Raw genomic sequence first — 22,531 nt, forward strand, 5'->3', positions numbered from 1 at the left:
TCAAAATCGAGCAGCTTTTTCGAATAGTCGCCCAATAACCACAACTTTCTTGGATTATCAAACGAAAACCAGCGCAGATCACAATGGCGAGAAACATCTTCAAATCGTAAATCTGCCATTGACTTCTACATGACTTTGATGGGTTTGAGCCGGAGTATTTTCAGATTTTTTAGCAACTTTGGGGTATAATAAAATCTCGAAAAGTTTTAGTTTTTGCCCCCTCTAAAAATGTGAGTTTTCCCCCTTAAATAGGCCCCTACGTTTATCATCTTTGTCTCTAGGAAGTAATGCGTCCCTGTCCCGTTTATATTTCCCCCTCAAAAGCACAATGTAAGCAACTGTTACAGGGGCGATAATAACGATTAAATTAATTAATCTGTGGCCAATGATTGGCTGTACCTGTTGCCAATATCCGAGGCTCCACCAATATAAGTAGCAGGAACATTGTTGTGTTAGACAAGTTTCCCAGCGGATGTGATTTATTTCATACAGAGAGTTCTAACTAGACACCATCACTGCCTTGAGACACTGATATTATATTTCTATATTTCTATAAAGAAGGAAACAAGTCCTCACGTTATTGCTCTTCGGTCACGAGGCTGAGGTCAGTGGAGGCCGGGCTGCGTATTTGTGAGAATTCATAATGATCATACGGCGACTGAATGAATGATGTTCCTATAAAAGATAAGAGATTACAACAGGCATTATATAAGTATAACATGTTCGATTTGTAATCGGAATGGCAGGGACTGTGCTAGGAACTATTTGTATGTGTTTAAAAGATTTGATTTGATTTTCACATAAACAAGAGAAACCAACAGCAAATACTATGCAGACTCAGCAGATGAAGGAACTATTTGTAGACACTTAGTGCTTGTCTTTTTTCAAGCTCCGTTACTATGAGACAAACACACATCACTGCAGTTTACTGGGGATAGTGCCGCTCACACATTTAGGGTCTTACACACGGCCTTTTTTACTTGCGATCCCCTGTGTTGCGCTTTCTTCCGTTCAGACGCAGGAGAGCGCAGGAGTAGACGCAGTCAATTATTTTGAAGGAGGCTGTACTCACACAGACGCATGTAAGCGCCAAACACAGGTGGGACGCAGCATGTTGCATTTCACCTGCATTTGGAGCATACATGCGTCTGTGTGAATACAGCCCCCTTCAAAATAATTGACTGCGTCTACTCCTGCGCTCTCCTGCGACTGAACGGAAGAAAGCACAACGCAGGGGATCGCAGGTAAAAACGCCCATGTGTAAGAGTCCTTATGCATGATGAATACTGGAACTGTCCCGTTTAAATTTAATATTTACATTTTTGTGCTCAATGTTGCCCTGCAGCCAGGTGTGAGTAAAACCCCATTCGTCAAAGGTACTTGCCTTAAAGGAGAACTAAACCACTGCAATGTTAAGTCCCCACTGGCCCGCCTCCGTTCTGCAAACTGTCACCCCAGAATTCTGTCCCCTCTTGAAATAGTGACCACACATGCAGAGTGAGCGCAGCAGAGCTGACGGACGCCTATTTCAAGAGAGTACTGAACTCTGGGGTAAGACTGTGCAGAGGGGAGGCAGGAAGGGGGGGCCAACGGAAGGGGGGGCAGTGAGGACTTAACATTGCGGGGGGTTTAGTTCTCCTTTAAATATACACTCCTGGCACTTCTGTATAGTTTCACTCGCAGCATTTGCAACAGGTGCAACTCCCCAAGGTGACTGCTGTGATGCTGGAATTCTGGGGAAAGTAATGCATTATGGGGGAAAACCATGGTGATTGTACTCCAAACATCACTTTGCTCACTGCGCTTGCAGTCGTAAATGACCCCCTTTAGTGTCAGTCTTCTTCGTGGCTCCATTTACTAAGCTCATAACTATATTCCAACTCTGGAAGTGACTAGCGTACCAGATCAAGACCAGCCATATCTATTACATCCAACACATTCTTATAAACAGTGGGCAAATTTCTCCTGGGCAATAACCCAAGACATACCCTACATACATAATGGGGTTATACAAAATCTCATTATGTATGTAGAGATAACTCAAGGTCAAACTGACCACAACTGTGGCTTGAACTTGTTGAGAGAATGGACAGGAGGCAGAATGCAGCGATTGTGTAGCCTGGATATACTGACTACATCGCAGCACAAAGCGATTCTCAAACTGATTAGAACTAAAGCTAATAAGGGCAGAAAGTGTATGAAGTAGAAGAAATGCTGAGGAGGAATAGGAACTAAGTTACCAAGCAGAGGCACGCACTCAGAATTGGGGCGACTAATCTTCCCGAATTGCCTCCCGCCAGCTAGAATCTAAATCACCAGCGGGATGGCACTTGGAGTGCTTCGTTTTCCGAAGTTGTCTCACGAGGAAACTTCGGGCGACTTTGGAGAACGAAGCACTCCAAGTGCCATCCTGCCGGTGATTTACATTGTAGCAGACGGGAGGCAGTTCGGGGAGATTAGTCACCCTGAAGAAGTAGAGATTTATCATCGGGCGACTAAATCTCCCCGAATCTGAGTGTGTGTCTCTGCCCTAACTGTCTGTGTCCTGGCCAAACAGACAAATGCAGAATGGAAAAGATATGAAACATCTGAATAGAATAATACCAGTCTGTTCCCCATAGAAGGCACATTATTCTATTTGTGGGTACAAATCTCATATATCACAGGAAATGTGCTTTACAGAAGCCTGGAGGGGCAATGTAGCAGAATACTCACCGTTATACAGACATTACTCCAGATTCAGCACAGATTATTGCCCAGGACTTTTTATGCCACATTCACTAATAAAAAGCCTGTCCCTATCATGCAGCTGAATTGTGCACACTGGGTGTCATTTATGAACACTGGGCAAATTTGCCCATGGGCAGTAACTCAAGGCAACCAATCAGATTGCTGCATTCATTGTTCTACTTGCAGCTGGCTTTAAAAGCTAATCACTGTTGGTTGCTATAGGTAACTGCCCATGGGCAAATTAGCCCAATGTTGATAAATGATCCCCACTGTGTTTACAAAACCCCAATTTATGTTCAATAAACAGACATACAGCAAACACTTACCTATAAATGCACAGGATGATTTACTGGTTCCAATTTCTTTCCAAGAGCTTATATACCTGAGAAACACACAGTAAGTCTTATTAGTGGTTAGGATAAAGGTAATATGGATCTTTAATTACACAGTAACACCAAAAAATGGAAGTGTACTAAAGTACCGTAATGAAAATATAATGTACTGCTGCCCTGCACTGATATGTTTGCTTCAGAAGCTCTACTATAATTTATATACAGTCATATGAAAAAGTTTGGGAACCCCTCTCAGCCTGCATAATAATTTACTCCACTTTCAACAAAAAAGATAACAGTGGTATGTCTTTCATTTCCCAGGAACATCTGAGTACTGGGGTGTTTTCTGAACAAAGAATTTTAGTGAAGCAGAATTCAGTTGTATGAAATTAAATCAAATGTGAAAAACTGGCTGTGCAAATATGTGGGTAATTTTGCTAAGTTGAATGCATGTAACTGCTCAATACTGATTACTGGCAACACCAAATTGGTTGGATTAGCTTGTTAAAGGACAAGGAAAGTCTAAAATAGAATAAGGCTCGAAATGCTGTATTTTGTATACTAAATATAAACATGAACTTACTGCACCACAAGCCTAATCAAACAAATAATTTATGCTTTCAAAGTTGGCTACAGGGGGACACCATCTTGAACTTTGTTAAACATCTTTGCAAGACTAAGACTGTGCACATGCTCAGTGTGGTCTGGGCTGCTTAGGGATCGTCATAAACAAAGCTGCTTGAGTTCTGCATGGCTGGGAAGTAAGGCGGGGGCTCCCCCTGCTGTTCATAAGTCTGATTGTTTCCCTGCTCAGCAGTTAGGGACCGTCTGACAATTCCTTTCCACAGCAGTAAATGAAGGGAGAATTTCACTGCATACAGTCAGGTTTCTTATAAAAACGGTACGCATTTTTTAATTAAAGTATATTGGAGATTTCTTTTTCATTAAAGAAAGTAAAAATGGGATTGTATTTTTTTGCCTTTCCTTGTCCTTTAAGACTTGAAATTCATAGGCAGGTGTGTCCAATCATGAGAAATGGTATTTAAGGTGACCAATGGCAAGTTGTGCTTCTGTTTGACCCTCCTCTGAAGAGTGACAGTATGGGATCCTCAAAGCAACTCACAAAAGATCTGAAAACAAAGATTGTTCAGTATCATTGTTTAGGGGAAGGCCCTTTCTGCACTCACGCCACAAACAGAGTCCCAAAAGCTCATTTAGACAAGCCACAGTCATTTTGGAACAAAGTGCTTTGGACTAATAAGACAAAAATTGAGTTTAGTCATAACAAAAAGCGCTTTGCATGGCGGAAGAAGAACGCAGCATTCCAAGAAAAACACCTGCTACCTACTGTCACATTTGGTGGAGGTCCCATCATGCTGTGGGGCTAGTTCAGGGACTGGGGCCCTTGTTAAAGTCCAGGGTTGGATGAATTTAACCCAATATCAACAAATTCTTCAGGATAATGTTCAAGCATCAGTCACAAAGTTGAAGTTACGCAGGGCTTGGATATTCCAACAAGACAATAACCCTAAACATATTTGGAAATCTACAAAGGCATTTATGCAGAGGGACAAGTACAATATTCTGGAATGGCCATTACAATCCCCCGACTTGAATTTCATGGAAAATCTATGGGATGATTTGAAGCAGACTGTCCATGCTCGGCAGCCCTCAAATTTAACTGAACTGGAGAGATTTTATATGGACGAATGGTCAAAAATACCTCCATCCAAACACTCATCAAAGGCTTTAGGAGGCGTCTAGAGGCTGTTATATTTGCAAAAGTATTGATGTAATATCTCTGTTTGGGTGCTCACATTTATGCACCTGTCTAATTTTGTTATGATGCATATTGCATATTTTCTGTTACTCCAATAAACTTTATGTCACTGCTGAATTACTACTGTTTCCATAAGGAATGTTATATATTAAAAGGAAGTTGCTACTTTGAAAGCTCAGCCAATTTTTTCATATGACTGTTTTCATATTATCTGTTATCTACACAGTAGATAACAGATAAGTACTACTATAGTTTATATAAACAAGCTGCTGTGTAGCCATGGGGGCAGCCATTCAAAGTTAAAAAATGAGAAAAGGCACAGGTTACACAACAGATAACAGCTCTGTAGTATACAATGGGATTCTTAAGAACTTTTCTGCAATCTACTGTGTATCCTGTGCTTGAATGGCTGCCCCCATGGCTACACAGCAGCTTGTTTATATAAACTTTAGTAGTACTTATCTGTTATCTACTGTGAATCCTGTGCTTGAATGGCTGCCCCCATGGCTACACAGCAGCTTGTTTATATAAACTATAGTAGTACTTATCTGTTATCTACTGTGTATCCTGTGCTTGAATGGCTGCCCCATGGCTACACAGCAGCTTCTTTATATAAACTATAGTAGTACTTATCTGTTATCTACTGTGTATCCTGTGCTTGAATGGCTGCCCCCATGGCTACACAGCAGCTTGTTTATATAAACTTTAGTAGTACTTATCTGTTATCTACTGTGAATCCTGTGCTTGAATGGCTGCCCCCATGGCTACACAGCAGCTTGTTTATATAAACTATAGTAGTACTTATCTGTTATCTACTGTGTATCCTGTGCTTGAATGGCTGCCCCATGGCTACACAGCAGCTTCTTTATATAAACTATAGTAGTACTTATCTGTTATCTACTGTGAATCCTGTGCTTGAATGGCTGCCCCCATGGCTACACAGCAGCTTGTTTATATAAACTATAGTAGTACTTATCTGTTATCTACTGTGTATCCTGTGCTTGAATGGCTGCCCCCATGGCTACACAGCAGCTTGTTTATATAAACTATAGTAGTACTTATCTGTTATCTACTGTGTATCCTGTGCTTGAATGGCCTGCCCCCATGGCACACAGCAGCTTGTTTATATAAACTATAGTAGTACTTATCTGTTATCTACTGTGTATCCTGTGCTTGAATGGCTGCCCCCATGGCTACACAGCAGCTTGTTTATATAAACTATAGTTGTCTTTCTGAGGCAAACACACCAGTTTTACTAGTGCAGGGCAACAGTACAATATATAGTCATTCCTTTAAAACACTTACATTTTTGGGTGTTTGTTCCTTCAAGTCATGGTAGGACAATACAATAAACTGTCTTATTTCAGAAAAACATTGCATACATTATCGAAATATGTAAAATGAGGAAACAGGCAGCAACTGCAAAAACAGCAGCTCACCCTCCCTGACCTATAGCAACCATAGCTGCCGGGGCCACAAATCATTTATAGGTTGCCCTAATGCAGATCTTTGTCTCTTTAAAGGAACAGTTCAGTGCAAAAATAAAACTGGGTAAATAGGCTGTGCAAAATAAATAATGTTTCTGATATAGTTAGTTAGCCAAAAATGTAATGTATAAAGGCTGGAGTGACTGTATGTGTAACATAATAGCCAGAACACTACTTCCTGCTTTTCAGCTCTCTAACTCTGAGTTAGTCAGTGACTATAAGGGGGGTCAAATGGGACATAACTGTTCAGTGAGTTTGCAATTCATCATCAGCATTCAGCTCAGATTCAAAAGCAACAGTTATGATCCATGTGCCCCCCCCCTCAAGTCATTGATTGGTTACTGCCTGGTAACCAGGGTAACCAGTCAGTGTAAACCAAGAGAACTGCAAAGCAGGAAGTAGTGTTCTGGCTATTATGTTAGACATCCAGTCACTCCAGCCTTTATACATTACATTTTTGACTAAATAACTATATCAGAAACATTTTTTTATTTTGCACAGCCTATTTACCCAGTTTTTTTATTTTTATACTGAACTGTTCCTTTAATAGATTGTACTTGTCACTGAATTGATGTTACAATACAAAGCAGCGTCTGAGTTAAATAAGCCTGTAATACATAAGCAGAATTAGTCTGGGAGTTTGGGAGCTCATGGCAAAATTAAATGTAAATATGGCTTCTACACTTTTTGTAAAGGCAACTATACCCCCCAAACAATGTAGGTCTCTATAAAAAGATATTGCATAAAACAGCTCATATGTAAAATCCTGCTTCATGTAAATGAACCATTTTCATAATAATATACTTTTTTAGTAGTATGTGCCATTGGGTAATCATAAATAGAAAATAGCCATTTTAAAAAATAAGAACAGCCCCCTGGGATCCTACGATTTACTGTGCACACAAACAAATTATACTTGTTAGGTCACATGAGCCAATTAACAGACAGAGTTCTGTCTTTTGCTTCCTGTTACAGTTAGAGCTGCAGTATTTCTGTTACAGTTAGAGCTGCAGTATTTCTGGTCAGGTGATCTCTGAGGCAGCACACAGACCATCACAAATGGTGGTTCAAGGCAAGAGATGTTAAAGGGCAATATTTACTTAAATATACAGTATATTGCAGTTTGATAAGATTCTTTAATATGACACTTAATATGATATAAAGTATCTGTTGCTTAAATGTTCATTTTGGGGGTATAGTTTTCCTTTAAGATCAATAAATGTCTATTTGAACCAGAAAAAGAATTTATAGTTCTGACGAATCAACCCCGTGCTAGAGACCAGATGTGTATGGGGTCCCTGGGGTTCTTGATGTATTTCTATCGAGAAATGATCGCCATAACAAATTCATTGCCTAACCAGCGAGTGAGGACTTGCTTATTCAGCAATACTTCTGCTGGATTCCTCCAGCCCAGATGTCCCCCCATAAAAAGAATTTGTACTGAGAGTCATAACTTAGTAGGACAACGTCTCACAATATGTAAACACAGATGTCCTTGTGGAATTCTCCTCTGCTAACAAGCTTTTATGGTTTGTATATTTTCTTTATTGCCATCACGCTGGCTCCCTCGACTACAATGATTTGAGTCCTCCTGGCTCGCTGTCATACGCTGCTGTTGCCGGGAGCAGTTAAAATGAATTGCTACATTATCTGAGCATGGGGATTCATATCCCATTCTAGACACATAAAGGCATATTTACTCTTCGTAGCTCAGGGCATTGGTCCAATTGAGCAGCTCATCAACCTCCCAGTCCATGACGGAATTAGCACCGTGCTCTTCTGCTGTTTGGATCACCCCTTCTGTGGCCTGTCGGACCAACAGCGCAATTTCTGGGTCTGTGGTCTCAGCATGCAGGCTGCCTTCATAATACCTAGACAAATGGCAACATTATGATGTTAAAGGAAAGGAAGGCCTACAATTAAGTACAATTTATCAGAAAGGTCTATATAAATACACCAGTAAACCCTTCAAAGTAATGCTGCTCTGAGTCCTCTGTCAAAAGAAACATCACATTTCTTTCCTTCTATTGTGTACACATTGGCTTCTGTATCAGACTTCCTGTTTTCAGCTTAAACCTCCTTGCCCTGGGCGTGAGCATGCTCAGTTTGCTCCTCTTCCCCCCCTCCTAATCTACTGGCAACTGCTTCTGTAGCTTTCCATCTCCTTTAAAGGGCAACTAAAGTCTAAAATAGAATCATGTGAGAAATGCTGTATTTTGTATACTAAACATAACCATGAACTGACTGCACCAGAAGCCCAATTAAACAAATGATTTATGCTTTTAGAGTTGGCCACAGGGGGCTGTCATCTTGTAACTTTGTTAAACATCTCTGCAAGACCAAGACTACACACATGCTCAATGTGGTCTGCGCTTCAGTTGGGAGGTTAAGCTTAGGGATCGTCATAAATGATCAAAACAGCGCAAGTCAAATAATATCTGCCCGAAGCCGATACAGCAAAACTGATTAACAATCAGAATATACAGACTGCACTGGGTCTGTGGATACAAATCGACACAGTTGTTACAGGGAAACAAACAAAGCTGCTCGAGTTCTGGGAAGTAAGGTGGGGGCTCCCCTCTGCTGTTTGAAAGTGTGATCGTTTCCCTGCACAGCAGTTAGGGACCAGCTGTCAGCGCAAGTAAAATGAAGGGAGAATTTCACTGCATACAGTCAGGTTTCTTATAAAAACGGTACACATTTTTTTTATTAAAGTATATTGGAGATTTGGTGATTTTGGAGATAGTTTATTTTTCATTAAAGAAAGTAAAAATGGGATTTTATTTTTTTGCCTTTACATTCCCTTTAATGTTCAGTAGAACCCCAGTCCCATCCAGAAAAGGTGACAGAATTCTTTATAAACCATCACAAACCAGATAAAATGTACTTGTGTGGAGCCTACTATGTAACCACCCTGATACAACAACTAGTGCTGACTTTTGTCGTTGTTTTTGGAACATTTAAAATGTTGTCGTCCTGGTTTGTAGGCTTTGAGCACTGCAATATGTTCACGTTAGAAGTGTGTGTGGGGGGGACGATATGCTATTCTGATACTCATGGAATCCAAGTAGGGCAAGGAATAATTTGGATTTCATAGTTATTGCTTGCCATAGTTTTGCAAAATGAGTGTATCTGTTTATGGTCTCACTGTACAGCAGGTAACTCTGCTCTCAAATACTGTTTATAGTATTTATAATATGGGCCACCCACAGTGTGAGATACTGAAGCTGTATGATCTATTAAAGTATCATTTAACAATGCTCATTTACTATTTTTCCCTCCTGTTCTGTCTCAGCATTATTTCTGAAAGCGATTAGATATTCATGATAGGACTGGCACAACCCGGACTTCACTCCACTGCTAGATGCGATTAAAAGTATATTTTATTTAACAAGGAGACATCTCAAATGATGTAGCCTTACACGTTTTGTGCCTTCTGGGCACTTAATCATAGGCTTATTTCTGAAAGCTCTTTATTCTGCAGTGCTTCACAGGGATTATATCATTCCCATCTGTGTCTGCCCCAGTGTAGCTTACAATCTACAATAAGGTTATTATCACATTCACACATACTATAGGCAACCTAATGAGGAACCAATCGACCTGCCTATATCATTTGCAGTGTGGGGGGAAACCCATGCAAGTACAGGGAATTTGTGCAGACACTGGAATCAAACCTGGGACCTCAGCGCTTCAAATTGATACACTACAGGAGATTAAAGGGACACAGCACTTCTCTACCCGATATAGAATTATACAACTTGACTGGTTTATTTAACTTACATCTTTTTCATCCACTCAATTTTCCTTTTTTTCTGCCTTTTTTCCACATCCTGTTTCCTCTGTAGCTTGGAGTGATGAAACGGAATCCTATTCCTGTTGTCGGCTGCAGTTACCAGATCCAGACTGTGAGACACCTGAGGAGGAAGCCCAGAGTACTGGTCACTGTTCCATGGTGGAGCAATAAATTATTAGTGGGTAATTAAACTTTGAGGTTTTTTTTTTAGTTTATTGTACTTTATCCAGAATTATTCATATATTAAAGGGGAAGTAAAGTCTAAGATAAAATAAGGCTAGAAATGCTGTATTTTGTATACTAAACATAAACATGAAGTTACTGCACCACAAGCCTAACCAAACAAATGATTTATTCTTTCAAAGTTGGCCATAGGGGGTCACCATCTTGTAACTTTGTTAAACATCTTTGCAAGACCAAGACTGTGCACATGCTCAGTGTGGCCTGGGCTGATTAGGGATCGTCATAAATTATCAAAACAGCACAAGTCAAATAATATCTGCCAGAAGCCGATACAGCAAGACTGATTAATAATCAGAATATACAGACTGCACTGGGTCCTGTGTTGTCATGTAATCTAATGTGGATTTTATAGTTTTGTTTAATACAAACTTTCTCCAACTCTGCAGAACCAGTGGCTGCAGCAAAATAATCCTCCAAATAGAATCCCAGTTTATCTGTTTAAATCTGGCTCCATGATCTTTGTCCCTGCAGCTGGACTTGGAAACAGTAAAGGGGATGTAAAGGCAAAAATAAAATCCAATACAAATCTCTACACAGTCACAGACTGCTCTACAGGGAAACAAACAAAGCTGCTTGAGTTCTGCATGGCTGGGAAGTAAGACGGGGGCTCCCCCTGCTGTTCATAAGTATGATTGTTTCCCTGCAGAGCAGTTAGGGACCATCTGACAATTCCTATCCACAGCAGTAAATAAAGGGAGAATTTCACTGCATACAGTCAGGTTTCTTATAAAAACAGTAGACATTTTTTAATTAAAGTAAAAATGGGATTTTATTTTTTTGCCTTTACATGCCCTTTAATGTGAAAATACATTTCCTCTAGAGAACCCAGACCCAACTTCAATAGTGTTTGATCATAAGGTTTGGGGAACTGTAGCTATTTTTCATTTTCCTCATCCAAACATCTACTAGTAATCTATGACAAGTTTGAAAATCCATTTATGAATGTATTACTTGTCCTGGTGCCTGGGGCACTGGATGATTTTGTTTTAGGGGCTGGTCTGTGGATATTGTCTAGCTAGCTGAAACAGCCTGAAAGTTAAAAGAAGTTAAGAAATTAAATGGAGGGAACAGGAACATGTTCCTATGCTTTTTTACAGTCTGTATTAACATGAATCTATATTTAAAGGAAAACTATACCCCTCAAACAATGTAAGTCTCTATAAAAAGATATTGCATAAAACAGCTCATATGTAAAACCCTGCTTCATGTAAATAAACCATTTTCATAATAACATACTTTTTTAGTAGTATGTGCCATTGGGTAATCATAAATAGAAAATTGCCATATTAAAAAATAAGGGATCGTATGATTCATGATGCACACAAATAAACCAAACAAACTATACTTGTTAGGTCACATGAACCAATTAACAGACAGAGTTGTGTCTTTTGCTCCCACACTTCTTCCTGTTACAGTAAAAGCTGCAGTATTTCTGGTCAGGAGATCTCTGAGGCAGCACACAGACCATCACAAAATGGTGGCTCAAGGCAAGAGATGTAAAAGTACAATAGCCACTTAAATATATATTCCAGTTTGATAAGATTCTTTAATATGCCACTTCAGTTGATATAAACTGTTGCTGTATTCATTTTGGGGTAAAGTTTTCCTTTAATTTCCTAGCTCTAGTAGCATGCTAAGGTTGCAGTGAATTTAAAATCAAGCCCCTCAGCAGTGGATTAGTAAGACCATAGTGCACTTACCCCATACTCTGGAACTCTAGTAAGATATGAGGGAGCTTTTAACCCCCAGTAAATTAACATATAACTGTAAATAGTTTTGTAAAGGAGAACTAAAGCTTAACTAAAGAAGTAGGTAGAAATGTTGTACATTCCCCGGCAAATTTTATGCACATGTTTTGGTCATGTGACAAAATCCAACAATTCTGGAACTCTGTTTCTGATTACACATCCGAGGTCATAAGTATCCCAATTAAACCTGACCCATTGATTATGTTACTTAACCAAGTGGAGGAACTGGTCCCAACAAGGGCAACAAGAACTCTCTTAGCAATCTTATATACTACGGCCAAAAAATGTATAGCTATGAAGTGGAAGGCCCAAGACCCTCCATCACTTGGCATGTGGCAGAAGCAAGTTAACTCAGCAATCCCTCTTTACAAGCTGATATATATTAGAAGGGGATGCCCGGAAAAGTTTAAAAAGACATGGGACATGTGGCTAGAGGCTCAACCAACTCTTACAGTATAAGGCAAAATATGCGATTACATGAAGAATATACAGGGATCTAGTTATTCCTGATCTTAGAGGGCCCCTTTGTAATCTTCTAGATGGTCCACCCCAACTGGTACAGTGAAGCAATGAATCACATAAAGTACCAAAGATTCTCACATATTCTTTAGTTAGCTTAAGCAGGTGTTAAAATCCCTCCCTGTTAGTTAAGGTATAAGTATGAGTCCTTGTGGTAAGTGGGTGTGTAACTCGGCCACATATACAAACTCCTATACCACCTAACAACTCATTTACCCAATACACAAGGTAGATACAGCAAGGTGTTAGTTTAGTTGAGGCTTATAACCTGTATGTTATACATGCTATCATCGAGTGTACCGTATTCACTTGCAATATGACTGTGCAATGCCTACCTGTGTCATACTGATGTTATTCTGATATACTTAATAAACTTGAATTGTTAAAAAAAAAAGAAATGTTGTACATTATGTTTTGTGCTTCTGTACCAGCCCAAGGCAACCACAGCCCTTTAGCAGTAAAGACCTGTGTCTCCAAAGATGCCCCAGTAGCTCCCCATCTTCTTTTCTGCTGATTCACTGCACATGCTCTGTGCTGCTGTCACTTACTGAGCTTAGGGACCCACTCACAATATACAGTACACATAGAATGGAAATGTCACAATATAAGGCTGATTAGTAATTAATACAGATAATTACTACATGGCAGCACAGAAACCAGTGCAATTAGCATCAGAATTTAATAGTCAGCCCTGTAGCATCAGCTTATATTACAGACCAACCTCGTTTTCTGCAGGATAATTAGCGACGACCCCTAAGCTTAGCTTCTTAACAGCTGCTCAGAGCCCACTGAGCATGTGAGTGTCACAGACACCTTCCAAGATGGTGACCCCCTGTGACAAGTTTGAAGTCCTGGATCATTGCTGCTATTGACAAGCTGAAACTTTAGGCTGGTGCAATAAGTACAGTATATAAAATATGGAATTTTTTAGCCATATTCATTTTTAGGGTTTAGTTCTCCTTTAAAGGCTGAATGGCAGCTATAGGCAATATTTGGCTACAGATTGTGGGTTAGATTGAGCGCTGGCACAAGGGTGTTTCTAGCAGCTGGTCAACGCCACAGTATGAGTTAGACCAATCGCTGGGGTTTGTACACATTGTATTTCTATTGGCATTCACTGACCCTAGGCGTGAGAAGTCTCCAACCATTGTTCTCCACTCGTGTGTACCAGCCACTGAGGTCCTGCTTCGGCACAGGCCCACGATTGTGTCTCTGTTTCGGTAACAGCTGCTTCAGGCAATCCTGGGTGTAATCTTTCGGGCTGTTAGAGCACATGTCTACTATAGGTCTGTGAGTAAACAACTTGTAGTAAATGTTTGGTGGAAACTCAGTCTGTAAATAGAAACAAGTATAGGAATTACATTAACTGCAAAAGTTGTGATCTTTTAAGTTTCCACATCATAGGAATGTTACATTTATCCTAAATAAGCTGCACAATTCAAAAGACCCCGGTTGTTATGTAAAGGACTCACTCAGAGAAGGAGCCTGTGGCTGTCATTAGGAGGCTGAGTTGCAGCCGAAAACAACTGGAGGCCTTTAATGTGGATTTTGTTGATATCTAGGGAGGAACTCCATGATGCGGCTGGAGTCGACACATTGCCATGCGACGTGTTGGATGTTCTGAAGATAACAGGAAGTGAAGGAGAAATCTCACGTAAGAACACTGCGTTTTCATCCGACAGTCGGATAAATTTAGTTCTTACCTGTGATTTCTCCTTCACTTCCTGTTATCTTCAGAACATCCAACACGTCACATGCATTTCGTCGCATGTCGACTCCCTACTCAAAATACTTAACATAATTTGCCCTCTACATTATTTCCCACAAAGGGGGGGGTATTATTTTTGGAACCTATGTAGAGCTCAGTTGGGGTTTTGTGCCTCTATAACTGTTAGCCTGGTATAATGCATGGTACAGTGCTGCAGCAGAACATCTCTGGCTGTGCACCTCTATAATTACTGTGCACCTCTATAATTGCTCTGCCCCTTCCTAATGCAAAGTTTAGTGTAGCTATGCCCAACAAAATGCAATATATGGAACACATCTATAATTGATTTGCTCAACCCCCATTGGAAACGTCAGCCTGGCAAATGGAATGTACCATGCAGCTTTCACTGGGTGTCTCCAATTTGTGTAATTACTCCATGGGGAGCCTGGGCTTTCTCATGGCAAGGGGCCCCCTCTTCTCTAACATTGGCTGAAACCATTGTGAGTTAGGGAAATTCTCTTACAAATGTTCCTATGTTTAATTCAATGTTCTTTCTAAACAGAAAAGAGTCAAGGCTACGTCTCTAATAAACAGATAATGAAATAAAACTACTGACCAGCTGAAATCAATTATCATGTGTACTCTAGAGTTTATTTTCTAAGGCAGCACCAAAATAACTCACATACAAGTGTTGTACATAGTATATTATAGAGATTGCACTTACACCACCTAGTCTGAAGCGCACATGGACTCCTGCTGCAGCATCAATTAGCTCCGCCTATCAAGAGAAGAGAATGGCAGCCATGTTTAGTACAGGTATAGGATCCATTATCCAGAAACCCATTATCCAGAAAACTCAGAATTACGGAATGGCCGTCTCCCATAGACTCTATTATAATCAAATAATCCACATTTTTTAAAATGATCTCCTTTTACCCTGTAATAATAAAACAGTAACTTGTACTTCATCCAAACTAAAATATAATTAATCCTTATTGGGTTTATGTAATGTTTACATGATTTCCTAGTAGACTTAAGGTATGAAGATCCTAATTACGGAAAGACCCATTATCCGGAAAACCCCAGGTCCCGAGCATTCTGGATAACAGATCCCATACCTGTACTACCTTCCCGAGATAAAAATCTATACATTCTATCTGTGTAAATAATGAGAGGCTGAGGAGCTGCCCCAGGAGGCTCGTGGCTGGCTATCTGTGGGTTCTGGCAAATGCCAAAGGGGCTGCTGTACAATGCCATAGAAAGTCATTATTTAGTGGGCTGGTGGGGGCTGTTTGGACCTCTCTATATTTGGAATTCCAGGGCATATTTTGACTCTCAGTCCAGACCTGTGCCCAGTAGAAAACCACAAAGAACTCACCTCGCGAGGGTTGACACATTTCAGCAAGAGTCGCGGATCACCTTTGCCTCTGAAACTGATGAGGTTTTTGTAGAACTGAAAGACATTCATGTCCTGACAAAACAAATCATGTTATTAAAGGAGAACTAAACCCTAAAAATTAATGTGGCTAAAAATATCCTGAAATTATTGCACGAGGCTAAAGTTTCAGCTTGTCAATAGCAGCAATGATCCAGGACTTCAAACTTGTCACAGGGGGTCACCATCTTGGAAAGTGTCTGTGACACTCACATGCTCAGTGGGCTCTGATTGGCTGTTGAGAAGCTAAGCTTAGGGGTCGTCACTAATTATGCAGCAGAAAATGAGGTTTGTCTGTAATATAAGCTGATGCTACAGGGCTGATTATTAAATTCTGATGCTAATTGCACTGGTTTTTGTGCTGCCATGTAGTAATTATCTGTATTAATTACCAATCAGCCTTATATTGTGACATTTCTATTCTATGTGTACTGTATATTGTGAGTGGGTCCCTAAGCTCAGTAAGTGACAGCAGCACAGAGCATGTGCAGTGAATCAGCAGAAAAGAAGATGGGGAGCTACTGGGGCATCTTTGGAGATACAGATCTTTACTGCTAAAGGGCTGTGGTTGCCTTGGGCTGGTACAGAAGCACAAAACATAATGTACAACATTTCTAGCTACTTCTTTAGTTTAACTTTCCTTGTCCTTTAAATCTTACTGTCATGTCTCAGTTTATCTGTATCTGCTGCCTCTCCTCTATATTAACCCCATTGCCTACATCCTCAATACCATAAAGAACATGGAAATAGGATCTGCATATCTTACAGACATACAGACTCTGCTGATGTCATTCAAAGAAACCACATGCCATCAAACGCCCCCTACCAGCTGACAGGTTTCCTTGGGTACACATGGACAGTCAACCTGAATTATAATACAACCCTTGAGAAAAAACACAAAGTACAGCTGCTGCTTTTAGCAGTCAAATGCCAATTTGTTTTACAGGGTGTAAAAAGGCACATTTATCAAGGGTCAAATTTCGAATTCATGTTTTTTAAAACTCCCATAAACTCCCATGAAATTGACATCCGACCAATCTAATTTTATTATAAAAATCGATTTTTCTTAATTCGGGAGAATAGGATCGACCCAAAAACTCGAATTAAATTCGAATCGAATTTGATTAGAGTTTTAAAAATTCGATTTGAGTTTTTTCTCTGAAAAAAACTTGAACTTCAGGAAGGCTGCAAACATCCCCAAATTGATCCCTGGACCTCTCCCATTGACTTATACAGCAATTCAGCAGGTTTTAGGTGGCGAAAAGTTGAATTTGAGTTCTCAAAAATCGAATTCTCATTTTTTTAAAAACTCGAATCGAATTTGGATAACGCCCTAGTCTAATTTGACAGTTTTGGCCATAAAGAAAACCGTAAATTCGAATTAAAAATTCGACCCTTGATAAATCTGCCCCTAAGTCTCTGTAAGCCCCTTCTATAATGAAATCATTGGCCTGGGGACAAATAATCAGATAGGGCTGATTTGGCCCAGCTCTTGCTGAGGTCACCAAATTAACGGATCTTCAAGTACAAGTTGACCCAGGGACTAGATCCCACCTTGGAGTCAGGAAGAAATTTTTTCCCCTCTGAGGCAAATTGAAGAGGCTTCAAATGGGTTTTTTCACCTTCCGCTGGATCACTTAGCTGTTAGGCAAGTTATGTACAGACTTAAAGGGGAAGGAAACCTAGTCGGCGCAAACCCCACACTCCCCATCCCATTTGTTGCCCACCCTCCCTCCTCCCCCCTGGCCTACCCGTCCCGCTGGGCAAATGCCCCTAACTTGTTACTTACCCTTCTGCGCAGGTCCAGTCCAGGGAGTTCACCAACGCCATCTTCTTCCAACGCGATCTTCTTCCTGCTGTGAACGGCGTTTTGGCGCATGCGCAGTAGGATCATTTCGCCGGTACGGATCTACTGCGCATGCGCCAAAAGTCCCGCGCATGCGCAGTAGATCGTACCGGCGAAACGATCCTACTGCGCATGCGCCGTTCAAAGCAGGAGGAAGATCCCGTGGAAGAAGATGTCGTCTGTGAACTCCCTGGACTGGACTTGCGCAGAAGGGTAAGTAACAAGTTAGGGGCATTTGCCCAGTGGGACGGGTAGGCCAGGGGGGAGGAGGGAGGGTGGGCAACACACGGGAGGGGGGTGGGGGGTTTGCGCCGACTAGGTTTCCTTCCCATTTAAGGTGGCTATAAATGGGCAGATAAAGCTACCAATATTGGTCCTTTATTCCAATTCAGCAGCTTATCTGCCTGTGTATGGGGGCTTCCAACGGGTCTTCCCCTTCAATAGCTGGCCACCATATCGATCGGGAAGGTTTTATTTTCTCCGGCAACTGACCCGTAGGAGCCCATTGCCCTCCCTAGGGCCAAATGTTTGGTTTACCCTGATATAGCCCTGCCGTTGGTGGGCACATCAGGGAAAGATCTGCTCGTCCATTTCTTCGTGTATGGCCCGCTTTAAGGTTGAACTTGATGGACGTGTGTCTTTTTTTCAACCTAACTTATTAGGTTAGTTAGTGTATGGCAAGCTTTAGTTAAAATCACCACTGGAAGACAGCAGATGTAGGGAAATATCCAAGCATTCAATGGCTATAACATTTACTTTCACAATTAAAGTAAATACAATGTTTGACATAAAACAACATTTTTTCAAGGCAAAACCAGTTTTTTTATGAAGTGTCTCAAGTTACAGTTTTGTTCCCAATTATAGCAGCAACCAGACTATGTTCTAGCCAAGGATTACATTAGTGACAGATGAGTTAAAAGACTTACTAATAACTCTTGCATATCACAGTCTTCTCTTTACTCATAAACAATATGTAATGCTTCTGTAAAGAGAAGATGCTATGGTCCAGCAACATCAGAATGTAAAGTCAGAACCAGTTCTGAGTCATGTGTAAATGAGGTCATTTTCCAATATAGTGTGAATGACATGGTGCAGGTCCCCCTTTCTCTGTCTAATATCATTATACCGCTGTTACATAATGCATCCAGATGTTCTTATGGAGCTAAAATGACTGCATTACAGAAAGGGCAATAAGAGGTACATGAAATCAGAGGAAAGGGTTGAGTATTATATTCTAGCTACACCTTGATCTACCTACTTTATCTCTTCATTCTTTTTTTTTTATATATATATGCGTGGTCTTCTGGCCAATGTGGTAGTGTAGAAACGTAAAATTGCAAATGACTGCAGGCTAATTAAAGTTCCAAACACTGATACCCACAAGAAAAAAAGCCTTTATATACCCTCCCTCAATAACCTACTTATAAATTGCTACATAAATTGCAGCAGATGCAAAAGTGCCTCTTCCAAGGTGCCACAGTTAATCTACCTTGCCGCCTCCCATGTGGGGTAGGTGCATTACTGCAGACTCATTTTAAAGGGATTCTGTCATGATTTTTATGATGTAGTTTTATTTCTAAATTACACTGTTTCTACAATTTCACTCTACAATATAAAATTTCATTCCTGAACCAGCAAGTGTATTTTTTTTAGTTGTAATATTGATGTGTAGGTGCATCTCAAGTCATTTTGCCTGGTCATGTGCTTTCAGAAAGAGCCAGCACTTTTGGATGGAACTGCTTTCTGGCAGGCTGTTGTTTCTCCTACTCAATGTAACTGAATGTGTCTCAGTGGTACCTGGATTTTTAATATTGAGTGCTGTTTTTAGATCTACCAGGCAGTTGTTATCTTGTGTTAGGGAGCTGCTATCTGGTTACCTTCCCATTGTTCTGTTGTTAGGCTGCTGGGGGGGGGGTGAGGGAGGGGTGATATCACTCCAACTTCCAGTACAGCAGTATAGAAAGACAGAAGTTTATCAGACCACAAGTCACATGACTGAGGGCAGCTAGGAAACTGACAATTTGTCTAGCCCTACGACAGATTTCAAAAGTAAATATAGAAAAAGCTGTTTGCTCTTTTGAGAAATGGATTTCAGTGCAGCACTATTAACTGATGCATTTTGAAAAAAAAAACATTTTTTCCTATGACAGTGTCCTTTTAAACATCCACAACTGACTGTGCCCCAGATCCACAAGGATCAGAGTGTCCGACTGGAGCCCTTCAAAAGATTTTTATGGCCACTAGCCTGATCAAAGGCTCCACAGACTTCACTGTGTGACATCATCATTTAAATTTAATCTGACCCTCAAACATGTTGTATGAGAAATAATCAGGCCACTACATGAGATAAGTTTGACAGCACTGCACTAGCACTGTTACACCCAACCACACTGCTGACCTGAGCAAACCTTGACCCATTTCCAGTAAGGCCCCACCCTTTTGCCATCCATGGTTCTGAACTGTCTCAGTTTTTAGGCCCCTGAGAGGACCCCCTGGAGGCTCTGACTGTGCTATATACATTTATACCAGGAGCCTTGAATTTTCTCACATGACATCCTCTTATTCTGTCTCCCTTTATTCTCCTGCCGCCTAATTCAATGCACTGTTTGGTTTTGGTGTTGGTGGGTGGCACTAACCAAAATCCGACGGAATGCTCTCTGGATCACTCTCGCAGCCTCTTCCTGTTCAGCAGTGAACATGTCCACAAAGCTTTTCTCTGAGTCACTCATTTCTCCCTCTTCTTTATTTACAGCCTGCAATACATAAACAATACCAATTAAGTTACTATAGGCTAACAGCTATTCACCATTCTGGATACACAGTACAGTACACAGGGTTATACAAACTGCTCAATATTAATCTGGATATCTAGGCATCTATGTATATTATAACAATATTCAAATACTTTTTATAATTCACATCAAGGCTGTCCAACCTGCAACCTTCCAGCTTCCAGCATCACAGATGCTGCAGTTTTTCATACCTCCCAACTGTCCCGTTTTTCACGGAACAATCATGATCTTGACAGCTCAACCTGCAGTCCTGGATTGTTACTAAAAAATGTCCAGACTTTTTCTTTCTTTCTCTCCTGGACTGAACAGCCAGAAAAATATACAAATAAAACTTAATTGGCTTTTAGCAGAGAGCCCATAATATGTGTCAGGTGCACTTCGGTACTTTTGTAACAATGTAAGATAAGCAGGTCTCTTGGGGAAACTGACTTGCAGTTTAAAAAGGCAATTCACCTTCATTAGCAAAACTGTAATAACACAGAAAAAACACAGAAATGTGTTCAAACTTTCATAACCTGCCAGATTTTGTAAAATGGTAATTAGGGGGTGTGGCCACTAAATGAAAGTGGTCAAACATTTTTTGTCCTTCTTTCTATTTCGAAAATGTTGGGAGATATGGTTTAATAACAGTCAGAGGATCACAAGTTAAACACCCCTCATATGAATAACAAATATCTAAAAATTGTACTGCAAATACACTTTTTCTTTCTAAGAAAAGCTAACTGTGAATTGTCTTAAAGGGGAGGTTCACCTTCAGTATGTCATAGATTTTCGAATTTGCCTCCTTTTTCGGAGTCTCTTTCCAGCTTTCAAATGGGGGTCACTGACCCCAACTAAAAACAAATGCTCTGTAAGGCTACACGTTTATTGTTATTGCTGCTTTTTATTGCTCATCTTCCTATTCAGCCCCTCTCCTATTCATATTCCAGTCTCTTATTCAAATCAGTGCATGGTTGCTAGGGTCATTTGGACCCTAGCAACCAGATTGCAGAAATTGCAAACTGGATAAAAAGCTAGATAACTCAAAAAACACAAATAATAACACATGAAACCCAACTGCAAATTGTCTCAGAATATCACTCTCAACCTTATACTAAAAGTTAAGTGAACAACCCTTTTAAGAATCCTAATGTCCATTTTATACTTAGGCTGATGGGGCTTTACATCTCTGTGTGTTAATAAACAACTATTATACCCTTTGTGGTATTAACATGTTCCCCCCAAAGGGACCATGTGGCTGTTGAAGCCCTATAGACCCGACCCTTAACTCAGTCGCGGAAGCACGTCGCATCCACTTTCCCCTGTTCCATTACTCAACCTGCTTAGTAGACCGCAGCGTCCCGTTTCTATGGTTACAGCCCACCTCCACCGGATGTGATAATGCGGAACTGTGATTCTGTTTGGAACGCAAAGCTGGATCGGCTGCCTTTGGCACTTCCGCCTTGGGAGCGGACCAATAGGAGCTGTGATTTGTCACTGTCATAGTTTATAGTTGGTGTAACCGCGCCTGATGAGCTCTGGGTCACATTTTGGAGTCTCCACCATGTAGTTCCAGGCCGGAAGCAGATACGAATAAACTTCTCAATATAATAATAAAGCAGTCTGTGCTGGTCATACCTGTACCTTTTCATCTCATAAGAGTCAGGCTGAAAAACCAATGCTTCATCCAAACACTACTTACAGTTACAGCTTGGGGTCCCCCCAGTATCTCAAGAGCCCCTTTGGGAAAAGGTAGCACTTCCCTCCCTCTGATAGGGATGATAATAAATGAGATTTTATGTAATATTTACCTCAGGGTTGTCCAACCTGCAGCTTTCAGGCTGTCACTGCACCACTCCCATGTGCTGCTGGGGTTGGGCTGTAATTTGTAGTTTAACAACAGCCACAGGCAGTCTGGGCTGAGAATCAAAAAAGCACCTGGCATTTCAGGTACACAAAGGCCAGAACAGCCCCCAACTCCTATTAAAATCTGTAGATTCTGGAAAAACCCAGACAGGCGGCTGTAAGATGCTATAGAACAAAATGGGAAAGCGCTGTTTACAGAGGCGAGGCTGTAGCATCCGGTCCCACTATGCCGGTCTGGTACGGCATTGAACATCACAGGCACTTCACCTA

General features: G+C 40.8%; 1 protein-coding gene across 5 annotated transcripts; it reads right to left on the reverse strand.

Annotated features, from left to right (window-relative positions):
• Positions 1-218: 218 nt before the first annotated feature.
• Positions 219-22,270, reverse strand: c11orf65.L (chromosome 11 open reading frame 65 L homeolog). 5 transcript variants are annotated; one of them, XM_041581082.1, is made up of 10 exons: positions 21,685-21,703; positions 21,168-21,249; positions 20,261-20,377; positions 15,722-15,814; positions 15,068-15,121; positions 13,758-13,967; positions 10,113-10,246; positions 8,030-8,200; positions 3,057-3,112; positions 219-675 (listed from the first exon to the last, which is right to left on the reverse strand). In XM_041581082.1, the coding sequence occupies exons 3-10, from the start codon at positions 20,351-20,353 to the stop codon at positions 578-580; spliced, it is 909 nt and encodes a 302-aa protein (XP_041437016.1). In that variant the 5' UTR covers positions 20,354-20,377; positions 21,168-21,249; positions 21,685-21,703; the 3' UTR covers positions 219-577.
• Positions 22,271-22,531: the final 261 nt, after the last annotated feature.

Source organism: Xenopus laevis, chromosome 2L (assembly GCF_017654675.1).
Source record: "Xenopus laevis strain J_2021 chromosome 2L, Xenopus_laevis_v10.1, whole genome shotgun sequence".
Lineage (NCBI taxonomy): Eukaryota > Metazoa > Chordata > Amphibia > Anura > Pipidae > Xenopus > Xenopus laevis.